This window comes from Bombus flavifrons, chromosome 8 (genome assembly GCF_040668555.2).
Source record: "Bombus flavifrons isolate JBK064 chromosome 8, iyBomFlav1_principal, whole genome shotgun sequence".
Classification (NCBI taxonomy): Eukaryota; Metazoa; Arthropoda; class Insecta; order Hymenoptera; family Apidae; genus Bombus; species Bombus flavifrons.
The window spans coordinates 15,123,821-15,143,277 of NC_138449.1; the positions used below are offsets into that span (position 1 = coordinate 15,123,821).

The following is a 19,457-nucleotide window of genomic DNA, read 5'->3' on the forward strand; positions in this document are numbered from 1 at the left end:
AATGTATAAACAGCTCAATTCAGACGTTTCTAGGTTTGTAGCGTTATTGGAATTGCTCAGCGTGTGAGATACTGCTAGAACTTTACCATCAAGTTCGAAAGACTACACGCTATACACGCAACGGTCGATTCGCATCGATCCTTCGCATCAGATTTCAAATAAGCCTCAAATTCCACCTTCTATCGCACAAGGGATCACTTTTGAAATACACGCAGACTCGCGTATACCGACCTTGCAATTCCCCAATCCAATTCCTTCAATAGTATATCGAATCGAGAGCCAGACCGACCGAATCGTACATCTCCTGCCTTCGAACATGTACAGTGTACAGTATAACGCAAAAGTCTCAGACATCAATTTTGTTGTAGTTAGATCAGTAAAAAGAAAAAAAAAAAAAAAAAAAGAAAAAAATACTATCTGTTACGTCTTGGCTATCGATATTTTCTTTGCCTCGATATTACGGAGTATATTCCAGCTTACCCATAAAGCGACGAACAAAGGAATTTATCTAAAAATTATTCCGATCGATCGATATGCTTCTCAGGAAATATTTCGTAAGAAGAATCGAACGTACCAAGACCGTATATTACACAGTGTGTTGTTCGATTCACTGGAAAGTAAGAAAACATGCGATTTTCGAAGAATCCGTAAAATTCTGTAAGATTTTGCACAGCACTGTATTTCTGATTGGCTCGACTAGCTGACCGAGCACATCGATGACATAAAAGTTCGATCGAACGATAAGCAGTCAACGAGCCGTGACCCTATTCGATCCAAATTGCGAGATAAATCTCGGAGACGCTCGTTAATTCGACGGTAATCACGCGGCATGGAATTCCACAGGACAGCTTCCACTTTTCCTCTTTTTCATCCACCCCTCCTGCCGCCTCCCTTTTTCTTCGTCTTCTTCGCCTTTTCCTTTTAACGATGACCCCACCATCTCTACGGAAGAGAAGTTCTTGCCTCTCTTCTCGCTTCAGCATTCCTGGCGCCCGTTGAATTTACGTCGGTTCATTAATGCACGTCCCCCCGTATATATATTCTGCATGCATGGAGATGGCGCGCATCCGCTAAAGGAGAAATAATGGGAAATTATCTTTAAACCCTCCGCGAGCGGCGTACGCGTCGCATAAAAGTCAATTAACGCGTTAGCGTCGCATCGAGCGTTAAGATGACTTCATGCGAATGCTGGAAATATCGTAATGAAAGGATTTGTGGAAATGGTAATTTCGAATAAATTTTTCCTCGAGATTAAATTTTCTCTCGTTTGAAATTTCATTATTAGCTTTCGTCCCGATGGTAACTTACTCTCTAGCATTTTAGCGGCCTTTTTAACAAATCTTCAACTACTTACGTGTTTCACAATTATTTATCGGCTTCTGACCGTTTCGTAATTTTTTTATTAAATTAAAACTTGGAAAAAGTACGTTGGATGTTAGGAGTTTAGTGTTATCGCAAGTAACTGAAACTTCAAAAATGATCGGGAAACGTTTGCTTTCATCTTAGTTTAATCAATTTTTCCATTACTGGAAATATTAATTAAAAACTTCGATCCTGCCCATCGACGAAAATTTTCACCCACAAATACGGACATCTCTTCTATAATTCATCCTAATGAAAAGCTGAATTTGGATCGCGCGAATGAACGTGGAAAAATCTCGGTGACACAGCATCGACCACGATCCTGGAAACTCGCGTTATTGTACGTCCCGTGACAAAGCCATTTCCTTCCAACATCCACTCCCCGGTCATTCGTTCGATGACTTTTCCCTTCCATTCACCCTCCGCTCCCCTTTTCGACCTTCTGTCGACGTTAACATATCTGAAGGATCGTGATGCGATCTGTTCTGCTCCGGATTGATATCTGCTAGATTTTCACGGCGGCATGGCGGTGAAAAGAGGGATAGGGAAAGAGAAAAGAAGGAGGTCAGATTTGCGGTGGTAAAGTTAAAAAGTTCGAGCCACCGCAGACGCCGCTGCTGCCACCGCCATCCCCGCCATCGCCCCTAACTCCGTTCCTTTCTTTCTGACGGCTTAGTCAGCCTTCTGGCGGTTTATTTCCGTGGAATCGGCTTTTGTAGCTTTCGACGATGTGGGGCACTACCGAAAATGGGACAGGAAATGCGGTTAAGGCTTCTTCCAGAGGCACTGCGGGCACTTCGTGTCTCTGCCGCGACGCCTACCTCTTTCATCTTTCTTTTCGCATTGTGAGCCGAACGAGAGAGGCGACGCTCCGATAGATATGCAAACGGCCACGCGATTTCCGAATTAATCGACCGCCCTCGTGAACGAACGTTCAATTTTTGCAAATTTCTTTTCTTTTCTCGATTATCCATCGAAAATCTTTTGCCCCTGCCAAATCGATCGACGGTATTCACCGTTTGCAAAGGAGAAAGGTTTTTTTTATCCTTACATCTTCCTTCGTCAATTCGTTCGCCGTATATTTCGATCGCTTCCAAGCTATTCTACATTTGCATACATCATTAGCATACGGACAATTTTTACCAGAAGATAGTAAATTTCTTCTTTTTTTTTTCCCCGTTCGATTATACGCGTCGCATTCCAGCCACTTCCAGCACGAATACGTATCGTATGTTTTTGTAATTTTCAATCTGTTTCGTCGTATCGGTCTTGCGAAAAAAGAAATAACGTACCGCAATGTGTTTTCCCGATATCTTCGTAATACGCGATGATCAACTTCGAGGTGAGAAAAATTGAAGGGAAATACGGCTATCGTTTGCTCGCAGTCGCCAATGACCGTTTGTTGGACGAAAATAAAATGAATATTGATCGCGGTGGAATAACAATTGGAACGCTATCAAAGGAAAATTTTAATTCATTGGAATTAATCAATACAGAATGATATTCAATTATACGATGTTATTGCGCGTTCTAAATATCAAATAATAATTCTACAATCAAATATTATTCTACATCGCATATGCTGCCGCGATATATTAATACTTGTTGATATTCAAATATTTAGTCTGATACTAGTTTACCCTTTCGCTTTGCGTATTTTTAGAGAACGTTATAATTAACTTCTGTTAAATTTCTCAGTTGCGTAATCACAATAACGGGGAAAATTAACGTCCAGATCCAGTTATGAACACGTCAAAAGTATCTCATCGTCGTTCTGCTCGAAGTTGAACCGCTCTGATTAAAAATAAAAGCAACGAGAGAGATCCGTCCTTGGTACGAATCATTCTTGCGCGAGACACGCAATCTCATATTATATTAAACGTACGCCAAAACTAAAATTTCATTCGTAGCGGGGCTACGATCGCGCACGAAAATTCCACATACCACTTTACCCTTGTTGCCATCTCCGGCGGATAAATCTTAGAAACGAATTCAAATTCACACGACCCCCTCGAACAACGTACGATTAACTGTGCACTGTGTGCGTCGATCGGTGTCGTTTCGACCGTCTGTGTTGGAAAAGCAGTCGGGGAAATAAAAGCACGCGCAAGGAATATTGCAGAGAATTTTGTGTGAGATTTGTTGAGGATCGTGGTTCTTAATTGCCGAAATAAAAGTAAAGGAACGCTAAGATTACACTTGGAATTCGTATTAAAATAGTTTTAGATTTATTTAATAAATTGTTGGAATACAACGATATTACACACATAGACACAAATAATCTTATACAGACACCTACACAACCATTTTAACAGGACACCTACACAGGTCATACTCGCTACTGTATAGAGAGTGGGGTTCAAAATCTTTTAAGGGATCATGGGTCACTACGTACAGTCAGTCTGAGAGTAACTGGCCAACTGTCAACTATCCATAAATTCTTCACCTGCACGCTTTGTTAATTATACCATATCGCTCACTTATATTTTAAATACATCTGGTTCTGTAATTCTGTTTAATAAATATCACCTAATATTATTTCAACATAAACATCGTGTCTTCCACAGATTATTTATCTTAACTTTAAGATTAAATTCTAACATAAACGATTTCCAGGATCTTCGTCGATATACATTTGCACGCGTCTCAGCACTTTCTTCGTCTCACCATCTTCCATACCACACTGCCAACGGGACAGTTACATTCGTCTGTTCTTCGAGACGCTGTACACACACGTACTTCCACACACTCATATTCACATACGTGTGTCACTGTTACACGGCCAATCTAGTCTAGCACACAAAATTATACATATCTCAATAAGATTAAAAAGTGATAGGTATTACTTTTAAAATAATGAACAAGAAATAGGTAATTCACATGCAGATTCGGAACATTGAAACGTCTTTGGAGCTGCAGATTCTTTGCTTCGCTTTTTCATCCTTTTCCTGTATCGAAATTCGTCCAAAATGCGGCAGATAGAAATGACTAAAAAAGCAAATACACGAAGGATCGACGGATTGCGCGAACTCGAGCCGACAACTCGCAGCGAGTATTTTTCCTCGTTACGTGGTTCTACCGTTTGCAGTTCGAAACTCGGCCGACTTGCGAGCTTTCGATTAATCGTCGGTGTAAGGAAGAAAAAAAGAAAGAGAGAGCGAAAAAGCGCAGAACAAAGAACGAGAAGGGAGAAAAAGGAGGAGAAGGAAAAAAAGGGAGAAGTAACGACGCGGAAGAGAGAAACTACGCCCTTTTGTAAATGTACGGGGTAACAACCGACGGAAAGCGGACGAAAGTGGAATTGATAGCGGCGCAACCAAGGGGAAAAAACGTTCTCCGCCAGCGCGCCGAAACTTCCGGCACGGAGGATGTGGATGAAGAGGATTCTACGACGACGAAAGAACTCGGTCGCGGTCGAACGTCAAACAATACGAGAATTCCGCGCGATGCTCTTATACCAAGTTTCGGGGAGAAAAAGAATCGTCCAGACGACAAGGGTGCGTTGCAATTATCGTTGCAACATAGAAAATTGAAAGGAGTTGAACGGTAAGAGTTTGTTTGACGAATAGAAATAAATAATGGGAAGAGATTGGTTCTGGACGAAGAAAGTTTCAGTCCTCAGTCGCGTGATATTTAATTGTCCAAGCAGTCGTAGACGCTTCTTCGATATATTCTCTGTGCTCGGCGCTACTTTTAAACGTGTTATTATACCGCGTCGTTTCTCGAACCTTTGGCAACGTACTTCCCTCTTCTGATTGTGTACTTGGTTTTAATTGAAATGTTTTATGTTAGTAACAGCGTAAGGATGACAGCGGAGAATTATAGTATATGACGTCTTTCGTGTCGTAAACTTTGAGCTTCTTCTTAACAATATTACGTATGCTTCAACCGTGTTCCTGATACGAGACATGTTCTCTATTGAAATTTCCTCGTTTCATCCAGCTTTCCGAAACGTCCATAATAAGCAAAGACTCGAATTAAAACGTCAAGCAGCGGTAACTGTCGATACTACGTATAACAGAACGATGATTTCAATTTCACCTCCTACATTCACAACGCGTGAATTTTTCATTCGACGTAACAAGATGTAGCCATGCCGTAAGCTACCTTCGTTTCCTTAACGCTTGGTAACAACGTTACGAGCTTCTTTTCCTTAATACTCCGCATACAACGCAAAGGAGCGTGCAGCTACTTGACTAAAACGAGTCACTTTAAGGGAAGAGGCCGCAAGCCGAACAAACTTGTTCCACCGGTAAAATTGCAAATTAACCCTTTTCTCCGTGGGGAATAACTGGCCGCAACGTAAGTTTCCTCCTTTGTCGCGGGTACGCGTGCATATCGTTTCGGTTTCCCTGGCGAAAGAAAAACAAAAATTCGCAGAACCGACCAACCGACGATACCGACGCGGCGCGCTTAACTTAGGTGTTAACTCAGGACAAATTGAAAACTCCAGGGACCAGCTAGCGTCAAATTTGTCTTCCTGCGTTTACCCAGCAAGATGACCAAGCAGACATCGGTCGCTCGTTCCACAGGAAACTGAACTTTCGTGATGTACAGTCCAGTGTAAATCCACTAAACCACGTGCTTTAGTATTTTTACAAACTGTTCATTTTAGATATTTACACGTTAGACTCGTTGAAACTTCTGTTTCGTCTGTTCAGTATACTCCTGCTCTTCTTAATGAAACTACCCATAGCGGTAAAGGTGTAAAAGTTGCAATATCAAAAATAATGTACTCTTCGAATGAAATTACAAACCTTGGGAGAACTATGCGTATCATTGTACGAAACAACTATGTACGCTCTCTTCGACAACTAACCGCCATTCCTCTACAACGTCTCTCGTTGAACATTCACGTACAAATTCCCGAATGTCTAACGAACTGTAGCAAAAATCGTATCGCTAAATATTTGCAAGTGTATCGCAGCTGTTTACTCGAGTTTCGCGGTTGCTGGTCGGAATATTCACGAAAAGTCGTACAATTGGATGATTGTTTTGAAAAGTGGACGCGCTGATGAGGGGAGTCGGAACGACGGACGAAGCTGTCTGTGTCTCTGTGCTAAGGGTGCAAATGTTTTAATGAATATCGAGAACAATGCGAAGATAACTGCGGTCTAGGCTCGCGCCTTGAAACAATAGCGTCGTCCTGCGAACGTTATCGCGCGTTTTGAATGGGCGTTGATTCTTATCGCGTCGAGGTACATGTAACCAAGTGAATCCTAGCGCGGATAATGTCAAAACTTTCCGGGATATATCGTTCTTCCCGGTGGAGCAATCTCGAACCCGGTGCACCCTTTCACCCCACTTCTTCCTCTCCCTTCCTGCCTTTCTCCCATTGAAGGAACACGATGCAATATGGAGGATCGTTGGTAGCTTTTCCACTTTTGATCTTCTAAGAAAGTAGAAAGAAATCGACGGCCACCCTTTGTTGGAAATTATATTTTCTTTCTAGTAGAATGAGTCGTGGGGTTAATCTTGTTTGTGTACGAGATCGACCTCATTTCCAGCTGCAATTGCAAGCACTGCGTTGAATTTTAATACGATTATTTTTATCGACGCACGGTGTAGAGCTTGAAGAATGTTTGGAAAAACATGTCAAGTTTGATATTTATCGCGTTATTGTCAATTTAATAATTTACTTGCAGCTAGATCGACGCAAATACTTCGATATTTATCTTACTACGATATTTTGATATATGTGAAAAAGAAAAGTTGCGTTATGCAAAATGCAGCGAACTCCTGAACTAAAATGGAAACGGGATAAAACGTTGAATAAATACGGGAGTAAAAAATGTTGACTACAAATATAAAGTAAATATTCTAAGAACTACTATTTCTCACGTCACTAAACTACAACTACCAAGAGGAACTTCACGAGGAGAAACTTCACGCGACCGTGTATGATAGAGTTCGAAACGTTAAAAGTGGAACGTACGTTTGATATTAGAGCAGGAAAGAGGAACGTGAACGTGCCTGAATTTCTAGCAGCGTCTGCAGAACGTCTTTAGCCGAATCGAACAAGAGACACGCAAAGAAGCAACGTGCGAGAATAGTTGCGGAAGATACGTTCAGAAGCGGTTGATAATGAGCAATCGAGTGAATTTCAGAGTTGAGAATAAACAGCAAACGATCGGAAGATCAAGGGTGAGACCTTAGTGTTTTAAATAAAAATTAAAAAAGAAATCATTGTGTAATTGAGTTGTCGCTTTCTCGTAAAAGATAATACAATATAATAATTATGTTTCACAGTTTTCTATTCTAAATTCTACTAAGTAAAGAAAAAGTTTCAGGTGAATTAGATAGGAAATTCAAAGGAATCTTCTCAAATTTTGAATTTCTGTTATAAAATCATTTGTATACATATCGATTTCCAGAGGATGGAATAATTTTCCAATCACTGTGCAAGTTTACTTAAATTTTCACAAGTAGCCTAAAATGAACAAGAACGTAGATCTATTAGAAATTCCCCGATCGAAAATTTAGGGTAAACGTTTAAATGTTATGAAATTACAGCGATCAAAGACGCGTGCCTATTATGACGCAAAGTAAGTGAGAAGCGAGCAGGATAGTGCACTTACGCTCTTGATCCCGAGATTGGAAATTAATCGATTAATTAGCAAGCTGTTACGCAGGCTGCCTAGACCGGCGTACAAGTAATTCGTTTCATCGTCTGTCCGCTCGGCCGTGTGTCCGCCCGTTCGCCCTCTCGTTGGCAATTTCACGCATAGATTGCTTTTGAATCGAATAGCGCTTTCGAAAGTGGAGCAGGACAGTGCCGCGTCAGACGCTGTCCGCTCGAACCAGCGTTGCTCAAGCCTTACTCTCCATGGTAGACACAGACTGCAACGTTCTACGATCAAATAGTATCGATAGGTTGTGAAAAATGCTTTCAAACCTTTTAAGAGTTGTTTAAAAACAAAGTATCGTAGAAAATTCCTGAAATATTTACATCTAAAGCTTTTATAAGAAGAAAACGGGTTTCCTGTATTTAAATAAAATGGGAATCGAGCGAAGTACGTTCAAATATTTTATGAATGATTGTATAAGTATTAACCTTTTCAGTTCTAAGTACTTACTTTGTGCGTAGTATCAGTATCGAGTGAAAGGGAATGCTCAGACATCCGCTCAGCTTAAAAATTCTCAAACAAATTCAAAGACAAATCAATTTCTATTGGACGATATAATTTACTTTTAACGAACATGAAACAGCGCCTAAACAACGGAGAACCCTTAAATAAAGACGAATTATATTCGAAAGATTGGCATTCCAAGCGACGAGTGTAAACTTCCTGCTTTTCTTGTCAAGTAACCAAGCGAGCGAGTAGAAACGGTCGACGCATAGTCGGACGATCGGTGGACAGAAATATTTTCGGTTAAACGCGACTGTTAGGATAAAATCTTTTCGTATCTTGTAATACACGTCGCTAATGAGAGAGGTATACCTACAGATCCAGCAAACACTGTTTAATTAGCGGTAATGCCTGCAGGTCGGGCTTCTAATTTAAAAATTACATTATTGCGCACGTGTACGGCCAATTAATCTGAGGATATTTAACGACGAATCCACTGGTGGAAAAATGCGGTACAATTTGCAAAATTACCTGTAATGATATGAAATGGGGACAGGGATTTTATCGCGATCCATACCCCTTTACGACGAGAGGAAATAGTTGTATGAATTTATAACGAGTAATTAATTTATTCGATCGATCCGGTCGACTAACGAGTTTCGGTAAGAGACATCGTTCCCAAATTAGACCAAAAAATAAATTGTCATATATCTGGTTAAAAAAATGATTTGGCCTTTAAGGCTGCAACTACATATGACAGGAAATTTGATAAAGTAAATTCTTAGGATAGCGGTACATTGAAGAATTTATTTACTTATATTTATTTAACATTTTGCATTGAATCTTTCAAAATTTATCAGCATCGTAACGTTCGATCAAATTATTTTGTACCAAATATTTACAATTTCAAAAGACTCGGATTTACTAGCTGTATATGAAATCCGTTATACCCGTGCAGCTACACCAATGAAACGGTTTAATCATATCACCGTACGATATACAATTGTAACTCGCATAATTCCGCAAACAAAAATAAATATGCTGGTTTTAATCCTGTTACCTGTATCTCTGTAAACGGATTATGGTTTCTCTAACTCTGTTAATCATTTCTGCAACGTAGCCAATAAATTTTGCGATTCATTACACCTTTTTATGTCATCCACGTTATTTAACACTGTAGCATATAAACTCTCATAAGTACGCTGTGCGACCTAATTTTCCTGCGCTCAATCGTAACTCACTCTTACAATTACAGGGTTGAAAATCATAATAGCGAAAGCCAGTTCGTTGCTAATGTTCGTAAAATCCTATTCTACGTTTATTACTATAAAAAATAGACTGTATTTTTCCAACACATGGAGATATATCGTAACAAAAAATAAAATCGTAACTGAATTAATTAGGAAATACGTCTGTTGAAAATTGTGCATCTTAATTGGCGAAATAATAGTAAAGGAACGCTAAGGTTACACTTGGAATTAGTATTAAAATAGTTTTAGATTTATTTAATAAACTGTTGGAATACAACGATATTACACACATGGACACAAATAATCTTATACAGACACCTACACAACCATTTGAACAGGACGTTTACACAGGTCATACTCGCTACTATATAGAGAGTGGGGTTCAAAATCTTTTAAGGGACCATGGGTCACTACGTACAGTCAGTCTGAGAGTAACTGGCCAACTGTCAACAATCCATAAATTCTTTACCTGCACGCTTTGTTAATTATACCATATCGCCCACTTATATTTTAAATACATCTGGTTCTGTAATTCTGTTTAATAAATATCACCTAATATTATTTCAACATGAACATCGTGTCTTCCACAGATTATTTATCTTAACTTTAAGATTAAATTCTAACATAAACGATTTCCAGGATCTTCGTCGATATACATTTGCACGCGTCTCAGCACTTTCTTCGTCTCACCATCTTCCATACCACACTGCCAACGGGACAGTTACATTCGTCTGTTTTTCGAGACGCTGTACACACACGTACTTCCACATACTTATATTCACACACGTGTGTCACTACTACGCGGCCAATCTAGCCTAACACACAAAATTACACATATCTCAATAATGTCAAAATTGAAATACTCAAATACTCGAAATCTTCACTTGCACCGCTATGATTTTCATCAACGTAACGCTATTCCGTTCGAATTTATTTCGTCGATAAATATATAGATTAATAAAAAAGAAAAGAAAAGGAAAGAAAGACGGACGATCGTTAGCTTCGCTGGAATACGTAACACTTAAATGTCGCGTCGGAATTGCGAAAAGAAAGGGTGGGAAGTTTGCTAAGATAGATCGAAGTTTCGATGGAGCAAAGTATACAGCACGCGAGTCGTCGACTCGAAGGGATTCGTTGTCGTAACGGTGGTCGTTCTTGTCGAAACTTTTTCCGCGATGCCACCAGAAATGAATCACCGTGGCCGTCGTAGCCATTGCCCACGGCTCATTTAACATGCTAAGAGGTACTTTTCGGGAACGCGACTCCTCCCGGAAGTCGTCCCGGACGCAGAATTCGACCGGCCGAGGATTTCTATTCGTTTTTGCTCCAGCGAACGAGACGATACCTTCCCTCCGGTTTTTCGTTCTCCTGCTCCGCTCGTTGCTTTTTTTCACTTTTATACCGTTAAACGATCGATAATTAACCTCTGTGCTCGACGAGAAAGCGACGACTTTTGCCAACCGAAAATGCGCGTCACCCAACTCGTCAGAGAACACGCGTTTTTTCGTCCTTTCTGTTCGCGCGTGTAACAACGTTTCGCTTTATGTAAGCGTTTGACACTAGCCACGGATAATCGAGCGCGCATCACTCGTTGAAATAACGTTCGCGTTGGCCCACCCTTTGCAACGAGCTTCGTGTTGCTTTTTACACGACACATTGTCTAGCGACCCGTACGAACCGAAGGATTTCATGGCGTCTAAGGTCGTCGAACTCGATGGTCGTTTCATTCTCGTTATGGTGAGAAGTAAGAAAAAGGGACTGTTGTAAAAAATGATCGAGTACCTTTGAGAGAATGGACGACAAACTCGTCGGCGAGTGAACAAAGTATTACGACGAATAACGTTGCGAGCGATTGAAAATTTGAGAAGCGCGAGTCGTACAGATGTCGTGAAAGAATTGAGAATGAGAATTCGAGAAGTTCGAACAACTTGAGTCCTACCGAATAAGAATCACGCTAGAGTTCGATTAATTTTTAGCTTGAATATAGTTTCTAAATAATTTAGGAAATGATATTCTATCTGCAACCTCGTGTTGCTGCAATACTCTCTTTTTAATGGCACGATGGCTCTCGTTGATACGGTAATTAACTTTCCGTCAAAATAGATCCGCAGATACCGATAAAACATCGATAAAATCGAAGATATCGTTTCACGCGCTAGCTGTTAAATATTTAACGATACCGTCCACGACGAAGTTCCACGAAACGCACGGAAAAGTGTCCAAAGACGTGGTTTTTAATTCAGGATCCTTAAGTTAAAGAGCTCCCGCATCTCCCTTTCAATTTATTCCTCACAGCTGAGTTATTCATGGCCGGAAGAAGCTTAAATTATAATTAGAACACGAAGGATCTGGAGTTTCTTCACATTCTTAATAACGTTCTGCATAATGCATAGAGTCGCATGTGTGTCACGTGCGCTGGCGGGCCGACGCGGCCCGTATAAAAAATTCACCGAAACGACCGGCAGGTTTCTTTCAGCTTCTTTTTTTTTTTCTCTCTACCACGTACTCGTCCTTCGAGTTCGCGACTATCCAAGAATTTTTCAACGCAGGGGGAAAAATAGAAGAGAGAAGGGAGAAAGAAGTAGAACGAAGAGTATTTCGAATTTGAAGATTAACGCTAACGCGAGGGCAAAGTTGGAGGTGAAAGGGGTGGAGAACCGTACGGGAATTTTACATGGCAGTTTCGCGAATGCATTTACATTTTCGCGGAACACGTTCGAGCTAGCGACGCAAACCGCATTTTGTGGGCTTTGGAGCATCGTCCTGAAATTAGCTCTGATCCCATTCGGATGCCGCGCCGCGTTTTCGACTCGCCGTCGTTGATTTCATTAATCATTTCAATTAGAATTAATGGCGGAATTAAGCCAGCTTTGTTCCGTCAAGCTGAAGTTCAGAAACTATCGGCCGGTTATTTCATTTGTATAATTGAACACGCGCTCGCGGCAAATGGAGCCGAGTGGTAGCTAACAAACGAATAAACCGTTGCACCGTGGCACAACGAATGGAATCGGCATAGGAGAATAAAGGTGAAAAAAATGGCATGATTTTGCCATTCAAAACCATTTGGTTAAACTGTTATCGAATAAGTACGGTATACGTTTGCGAATAATAATTAAATTTATTTATTATTGCACTCTGCGATGTTTATGCAAATTTATATGTCTGTCGACAGAACTAAAACGGGGATTTGTTTCACATTTTAAATATTATAACGAGTACTCCACTTTGGGTATTTCATATTTCTGCATATTACATACGTTCTGTACATTCCTGCGTATTTAAATCTCCCATAAATTCGTAAATATCTGCAATCTATTTATTACATTTTCCGGCTTTTTACGTGCCACGTTGGCGATTTAACAACCCAACGATGCGCAAAGCGACTCAACTGTTATATAAAACACAAGAATTCCCAGGACGTCGAAAAACTTCGACCGATCGAACGCTCTTCTTTCGTCTCTGCTATATCCTCCCGCGTATTTCTAACGCTCAAAACTCATTGCCCATCAGACAGCGTTAAAGTTCCGTTGTGGCGCGTGTTTAAACGAACTTTCCACCTGAAATCTAAAACCGCGGCAACTCTGACGGGTCAACAAGAACAAACTTTTCGATATCCAATCAACATACAACCGAAACCAATTGTTCGAAGAGCATCCGAAACGCACTATCAATTACAACAACTGCTATGAAACTTGATAATGAGCTTCAACGACTCCCGTATATCGATCAATCCATATCGAAGGAAACGAAGAAAAAGAACCGAGAAGAAGAAAGACACGTCGAATCCCGACTCGCGGACGTATCGAAAAGTTTGCAGCGTATCGAACGTGGAACGCAGGTATTGAAAACGGCACGCAGGTGAGACAGGGAGAGAAGACAGACAGACAGACAGACAGACAGTCAGTCGGACAGACGGCCGACTCCGGCTTTCACCCTCCCCGCAGAAACAAGAGGCGCAGCCGAGGTATTCCAGTAATTTCAGTCGTAGGAATATTCATGAGCAGCCACGGCCGAGTGTACTGTTCCGCTTCTATTCACCGTTGCAGATAGGCCAACCAGGGTCAGAAAGCTTGCTTTACGAAGCAGGAAATCCATGCAGATGAGAACGGCTAAAAGGAGCGGCGGGGGCAGAAAGGGGACGAGTGAGAAGAGGGGATTGGTGGCGAAAGAGCGAAAGAGACGAGCTCGTCTTGGCCAACCGGCCGGCATCCACGCTTCAATTAGCCAAAGTGCAGCAACAAAGCTGCTGCCACGACATCGAGCACAGCCGCTGGCCGTGGCTAGTGTCTCTCCTACGTCGATCGTTTCGATAAGACACCGTGAATGAAGAGCGTTCGAGTAAAACCGAAAAGTTTGCTCCTTTAGAGATTATTGGATTCGGTCGTTGGATCTCTGTGGAAGACCTGCAGTTGCTAACAAGCTAGTGAACGCGTGAAAATTGTAACCGAATAGGGTTTCTATTCTCTGAAAGAAGATTTTTCGAAAGACGAACCTTACGATAATCGCGAGAAGGAACGTTAGGGAATATTTAAAGGTTCGTATAGTATGTAATTCGAATATCTCGACGACTCGAGCGTTCGATTTACTGGAACGAAATTCTAATCGGAGCTCGATTAAACGAACTCCTGTAGATTGAATCCAGTTATCTGAAATAGCAAGTCCTATTATTCGAACGAAAAATCATAGATAACGAGAGAGTCGATGCATATCTATTATTACGTGAACTTCAGCTGTATGAATTGTTTTTGTCATCCGATGTGGTGGCTTTTAAAACGCAGATCTACCGGGCTTAAAATCCAGGTTATTCCCTCTCGCCTTTTTCTTACGTTCGATACTCTGCGCTTTTTACACCGACGTAACATTTTCCGCGTACCTGTCGCAAGCACAAACGACGATAGAACAATATTGCTGAAAACTATGCTGTAGGGATCTCATAGTCTTCGTTCGTCTTTCTTCTCGCGATTCCTAAACGGAACAACTACTTACGTGTATCGCGTTTTCCGTATCGTAACACTGTCTCGAAAGTCACTCAATTCTCGCATAAACTTTTATTTTAGTCGCGAAGCGAAGACACGTGTAAGTGTATCGAACAACAAATTGAAACACGAAACAACGATTGGCGTTGAATGCCGGTACCCGAAACGTGGTCATATTGATTCATGATTTCCAAATGTATTTCCTTTCTGCAAACGTTGGGCCACGTTTGCAGCAGGTGCCTCTAGGGATCAGGATACTTTGACGAGGCTAGATAGCGAAACTGTCCCGGAAATCACGATCGCCTTAAGGCTTTGAAATCGAGAAGTCACGGCTACGATTCTCTCTATCTGCTCGCTTTGCTTCTATCTTTCTCTTGGTGCAACGAGTCGCTATAGGTTGCGGCCGCATTGTCACGCTGTAAATGTCTAGTTTCGATGGCTGGAGGCCGTGTTTGCGCAGGGATCGGCGAAACTCGTGGAAACGAGTAAATCAAAAGCGTCGCGGGCGTTACCGCGAATCGACGCGGAAAAGCCGATGTTTCGATCCGATCCGGCTCGTAAACATGGAAAAACGGCCATAAATAATAATAGGAGAAAATAAAGGCGCGGTGGACGCCGTTGGTCGTTTAGCGAATTTCGTGCGCAACTGACACCGATGTCTCATCAAATGGATAAAGAATGGAGGTATGGAAATGTAAAAGATGGTTTATTTCGTCTGGTCGCGTACGTCGTTTAACAGACGCCTGACATAATTCGGAAAGCCATTGGCGAAACGAGAAGGTGCATTTTTTAAATTAAACCAGAATTACATTAAAATGAGATAAAATGTTAAAGACTTGAAAATTTGTAAAATTCGTAGTTGGTTAGTCACGAATGGTATCTTATAGAAGAGATGGTGAATGTGTGTGTTTGATATCGATTACACTGGACGAGAATACTTGCCGCGATAAATTACTGCAACAGTCAGTGATTAAAGCGGCGTATAAACTTGATAAACATATCAACCTTTTCATTGTTTGTAACAGCCATTGTGACATGATTGCCAAGCGGAATAAATTAACCGGCGTGAAGCAAATTCGACTACGCGCGATATTGTGCGTGGCCAGACTTCATGCACAGCGTTCCAACACTTGTTTTAATAACCAGCCGCGTAAACGTAAAATATCGATTGTCTGACAATTCGCCGACCGAACGTGTTATAGGGGAAACTGGAAATACCTTCGCGGAATAAATACGCGTTAAAAAGGATTTCCCACGGCCATATCGATATTTTCATTTTCCACTAAATTCGCTGTGTTACTACGTTCGCCTAACTCCGTTATCCTACGCTACGATGTTTCAGCGTGCCCACCGTTTCATTCGATCACCTTAATGAAGTTCCACTTAAGATAGAAACATGACGGTGGCGCGCCGAACACGCGGCGACGACAACATAATTTAACAGGAATTACGGAAGATTACGTCGTTTAGCTACATGCTGAGATATTTTCGCAGTTAACAAGACACAAAGCTCTGTGCAAGCTCCATAGAGAATGAAAGTAAGAAAGAGAGAGAAGATAAGAGGGGTTAGGTTACGCTGGCGGAACCGAAGGGTGGATTTACGACCGACGAAAGAAACGCGTATACGCTGCCATGACCTCACGGATAACAGAATTGTTTGCGAATTTTTGTTGCAGGTCGACCCATGGTTCATCCACCTAGTCAAACAGTCACGGCCAAAGAGGGCGAATCGCTCAACATCGTCGTCGAATTTTGCGCAGAGCCGAGATACACCAAGGTGCTTTGGATGTCCGAGGAAAGCGTTTACGTACCTGGTACAGAGGCCAGGGATGGTGTTCAAGCGCTTGCTATCGAGGTACGTTTCTTGGTCTTTTACGGATTCGCGCAATTTTTCGCTCGATTTGGTTGTACATGGAAAAGTACATCGAAGCATGATAATATCGTTAACGCGTGGTGGATCATTTCCTCAGCATTCCAATATGTTTCTTAATTTCTGTTCGTTGTGGATTCAGTTAATTTTTGTTCAGCCTTTTTCGTACATTGAAAATTGAAGATGGAAATTATTAATATTTCTCGTTACTGCTTCTGTTCGTGGATTATTCGTTTTGTAAATCAATTTCACGCGTATTTTTATTAATTCGCTCGAAGGGAGTATGCAACCCCGGAGATCTAAAAAAAAAGAATAGGGTAAATCTAATAGTTTTTTTTCGCCTACAAGTATTCGATAAAGAATCAAGATTTTTATAGCAAACTTTAAGCAGCCTGTTAGCTCTGCGTTCGTATCTTTTTTCATTGCGTAAAATTATAAAATGACGGTGTGGTGCAACGTTATGTGACTTCATATCCAGCGGAACGTTGTTTGCTTGCAGCCAACGTAACTCGATTGTAAAAATGAAAAAATTGTTTACGCGATCTTATACAGAAATAGATTATCTTCGGATGTAGCGTACGATTTTGCTACAATTTCGAAAAATAAGAAGATCAAATTTTATTTTTCCTTGAAAGAAATCAACTCTGAACGTTTATGCAAATTATTCAACGGATTGTAATATCAAACGTACATCGTATTGCGTAATGTTACGCGGTGCAATGTGCAGAAATTCCAAGTTAATCGGATGAAGAGTTTCGGAGGTCTACTAAACGCAAGGTCGAAAAACATAGTTTCGTGAAAAATGCGTTTAAAGTTTTAAGTTAATCTGTCTTTAAAATAAAAGGATGCACTCGTATTCGGAGTTATAACTCCGCTATTTTTTAGAATTTCAAAATACTCTTTCACCACGATATTCTACGCGTGTCAAGTTTTAAAAAAATGCAATAGAGATTTCGATTTTTTCAAGCCGACATAGTTGCAAACCCCTTGATAAATCCTTTCTGTCACGAGTTCTGTCGTAATTCCCAGTTTGTATTTGCAAATCTTTTTTTTTTTTTCATACCTCTGCTCGACTTCTAGTTCTTATTTAAAGATTTTATTCCTCGCAACCCTTCTCCTCGTTCTTGCTTTCCATTTCAGAATTCTTCGTTTCCCTACACGCCGCACTCTTACGTATTTCCATCCATCTGCTTTTTCCATAATCTCATGCGGAATCTTTAATTCCAGTATGTAAATCCTTTAATCCGTTATCGAACGTTGCCTACGTGGTTTTGTTAATAAATCTACTAACAGCCAGGAAAACGAACAAATAGCGATTTTTCAAACTAAATACTCAGCCCGCTAAAGCAACTTCCAGTTGTCTGACTCGCCGCGTTGTTCCCGCGAAACAGCGTTTCGATCCTCGAAACAAGTAAAACGAAGAGGGGGGATTCGTCTGAAGCAGAAATGACTCGTTTTACACGAGGGGAAAATATCTCGATTCGCGTTCGAGAATGCAAGAATTCTCGCAACGACGATCACCAGGAAGCCAGGCTCGCTTTTCAACCGGGTCAACGAAGGAGCATCCGGTGCAATTTAACTTTGAAGATAGTCCGCGAGCCTCGGCAACCAGACAATTCCTGCTTTCCCAACAATAACACCAACAAACGGGAATAACAAGGAATTCGCAGCTCTCGGGACGCGAGAATTATATTTTTATCGCGGACGACGAACGAGAACCGGCCGAAACGTGATTTCTTCTCGGCGAAATAGGTAGAAAGAGGACAAAAGGGTGGGAATAAAAGGAAAGAGAAGCCGTGAGACAGTGAACGCTTGTTGCATACCGTGAAAATATGAGAGAACGAAAGAATGAAACGGGATACCGGATTCATACGTGGTGCCGGCGCTTATTTCATTTCCGCGCGACGTCGTTGCACGCCTTTCTTCTCCTTTTTCGATCTTTCGTTCTCTCTCTCTCTCTCTCTCTCTCTTTTCGTTTTATTTTTCACCGACAGACAGAGTCTAGATACTCCGTACAAAAGATGGATTAACTGTTTTTCCGAGGAATCAGGAATAACGGTGAAGCGCGTGGAACCGAGAACAGAGAAAGAGAGATCGGTAGCTGATGCAGAAAGTGGAGAGCAGAAGAGAGGAGAGGAGAGGAGAGGAAAGAATCTGGCATAGCTTTAAAGGGATTTACTAATGCACGTGTGTTACGTTTGTTTTTACTAACTTTTAATCCTTTTTGTCCCACGCGCCAGCGTTCTTAATTCGTTGAACGAGTGGAGAAGAAAAAAAGAAGAAGGAAACGATCATCTTTGTTAATTTCGTCGTCGATCTTTTCGTTTCTTCGTCTCCTTTATCGGAAGAAATTTCATCGCGAGGGATCATTCGTTAAAATAGAAAGAGAGAGAGAGAGAGAAGGGCAAGAAGGAAGGAAGAGCGTTTAAAGCGTTTAAGCTCTCCTGCCGTTTCGCTTGTTCCTGCATTATTCCACTTCTTGAGACATGCACGAGATCTTCGTCTACGCTCGAACAGTCATTCCGTGCTGCGTTCGACTATAATATCGTTTCCTCCAAGAGGGATTAATCGTGGCTTTCCTCCGTTTGCCTGGAAAACAGACGACGATTTGAAAACTGAAACATATTTCCTATCCTACATGAAGGAAGGCTTAAATCGTTACGTTTCTCGCGAAACACTAAATTCTAGTTTCCGTCGCGTTCGTTAATTACTTACAAACTATCGCGCATTATCGATATCGATTCATCGATAAAGATAGAATTTTCTTGAAAGAAAGAAGCAGCTTTTTCAAATCACAACTCGTATCCTTCTTCCTCAGTTACAAAGGAAAAAGTTAAACGCTGATATATTTCCGATATATTATACGCATAATACAACGATTTTGATCGCTTTAGTACAGCCAGCGATAAAGCTGCGAGATTGTTTCGTA

General features: G+C 41.2%; 1 protein-coding gene across 1 annotated transcript in view; it reads left to right on the forward strand.

Annotated features, from left to right (window-relative positions):
* Window positions 1-19,457, forward strand: part of tei (irregular chiasm C-roughest protein teiresias) — a 314,069-nt gene that overhangs the window by 288,454 nt on the left and 6,158 nt on the right. The window contains exon 10 of the mRNA XM_069118895.1: window positions 16,335-16,513. Within this exon, the coding sequence (XP_068974996.1) occupies window positions 16,335-16,513 (179 nt within the window). The remainder of the gene's footprint in view (window positions 1-16,334; window positions 16,514-19,457) is intronic.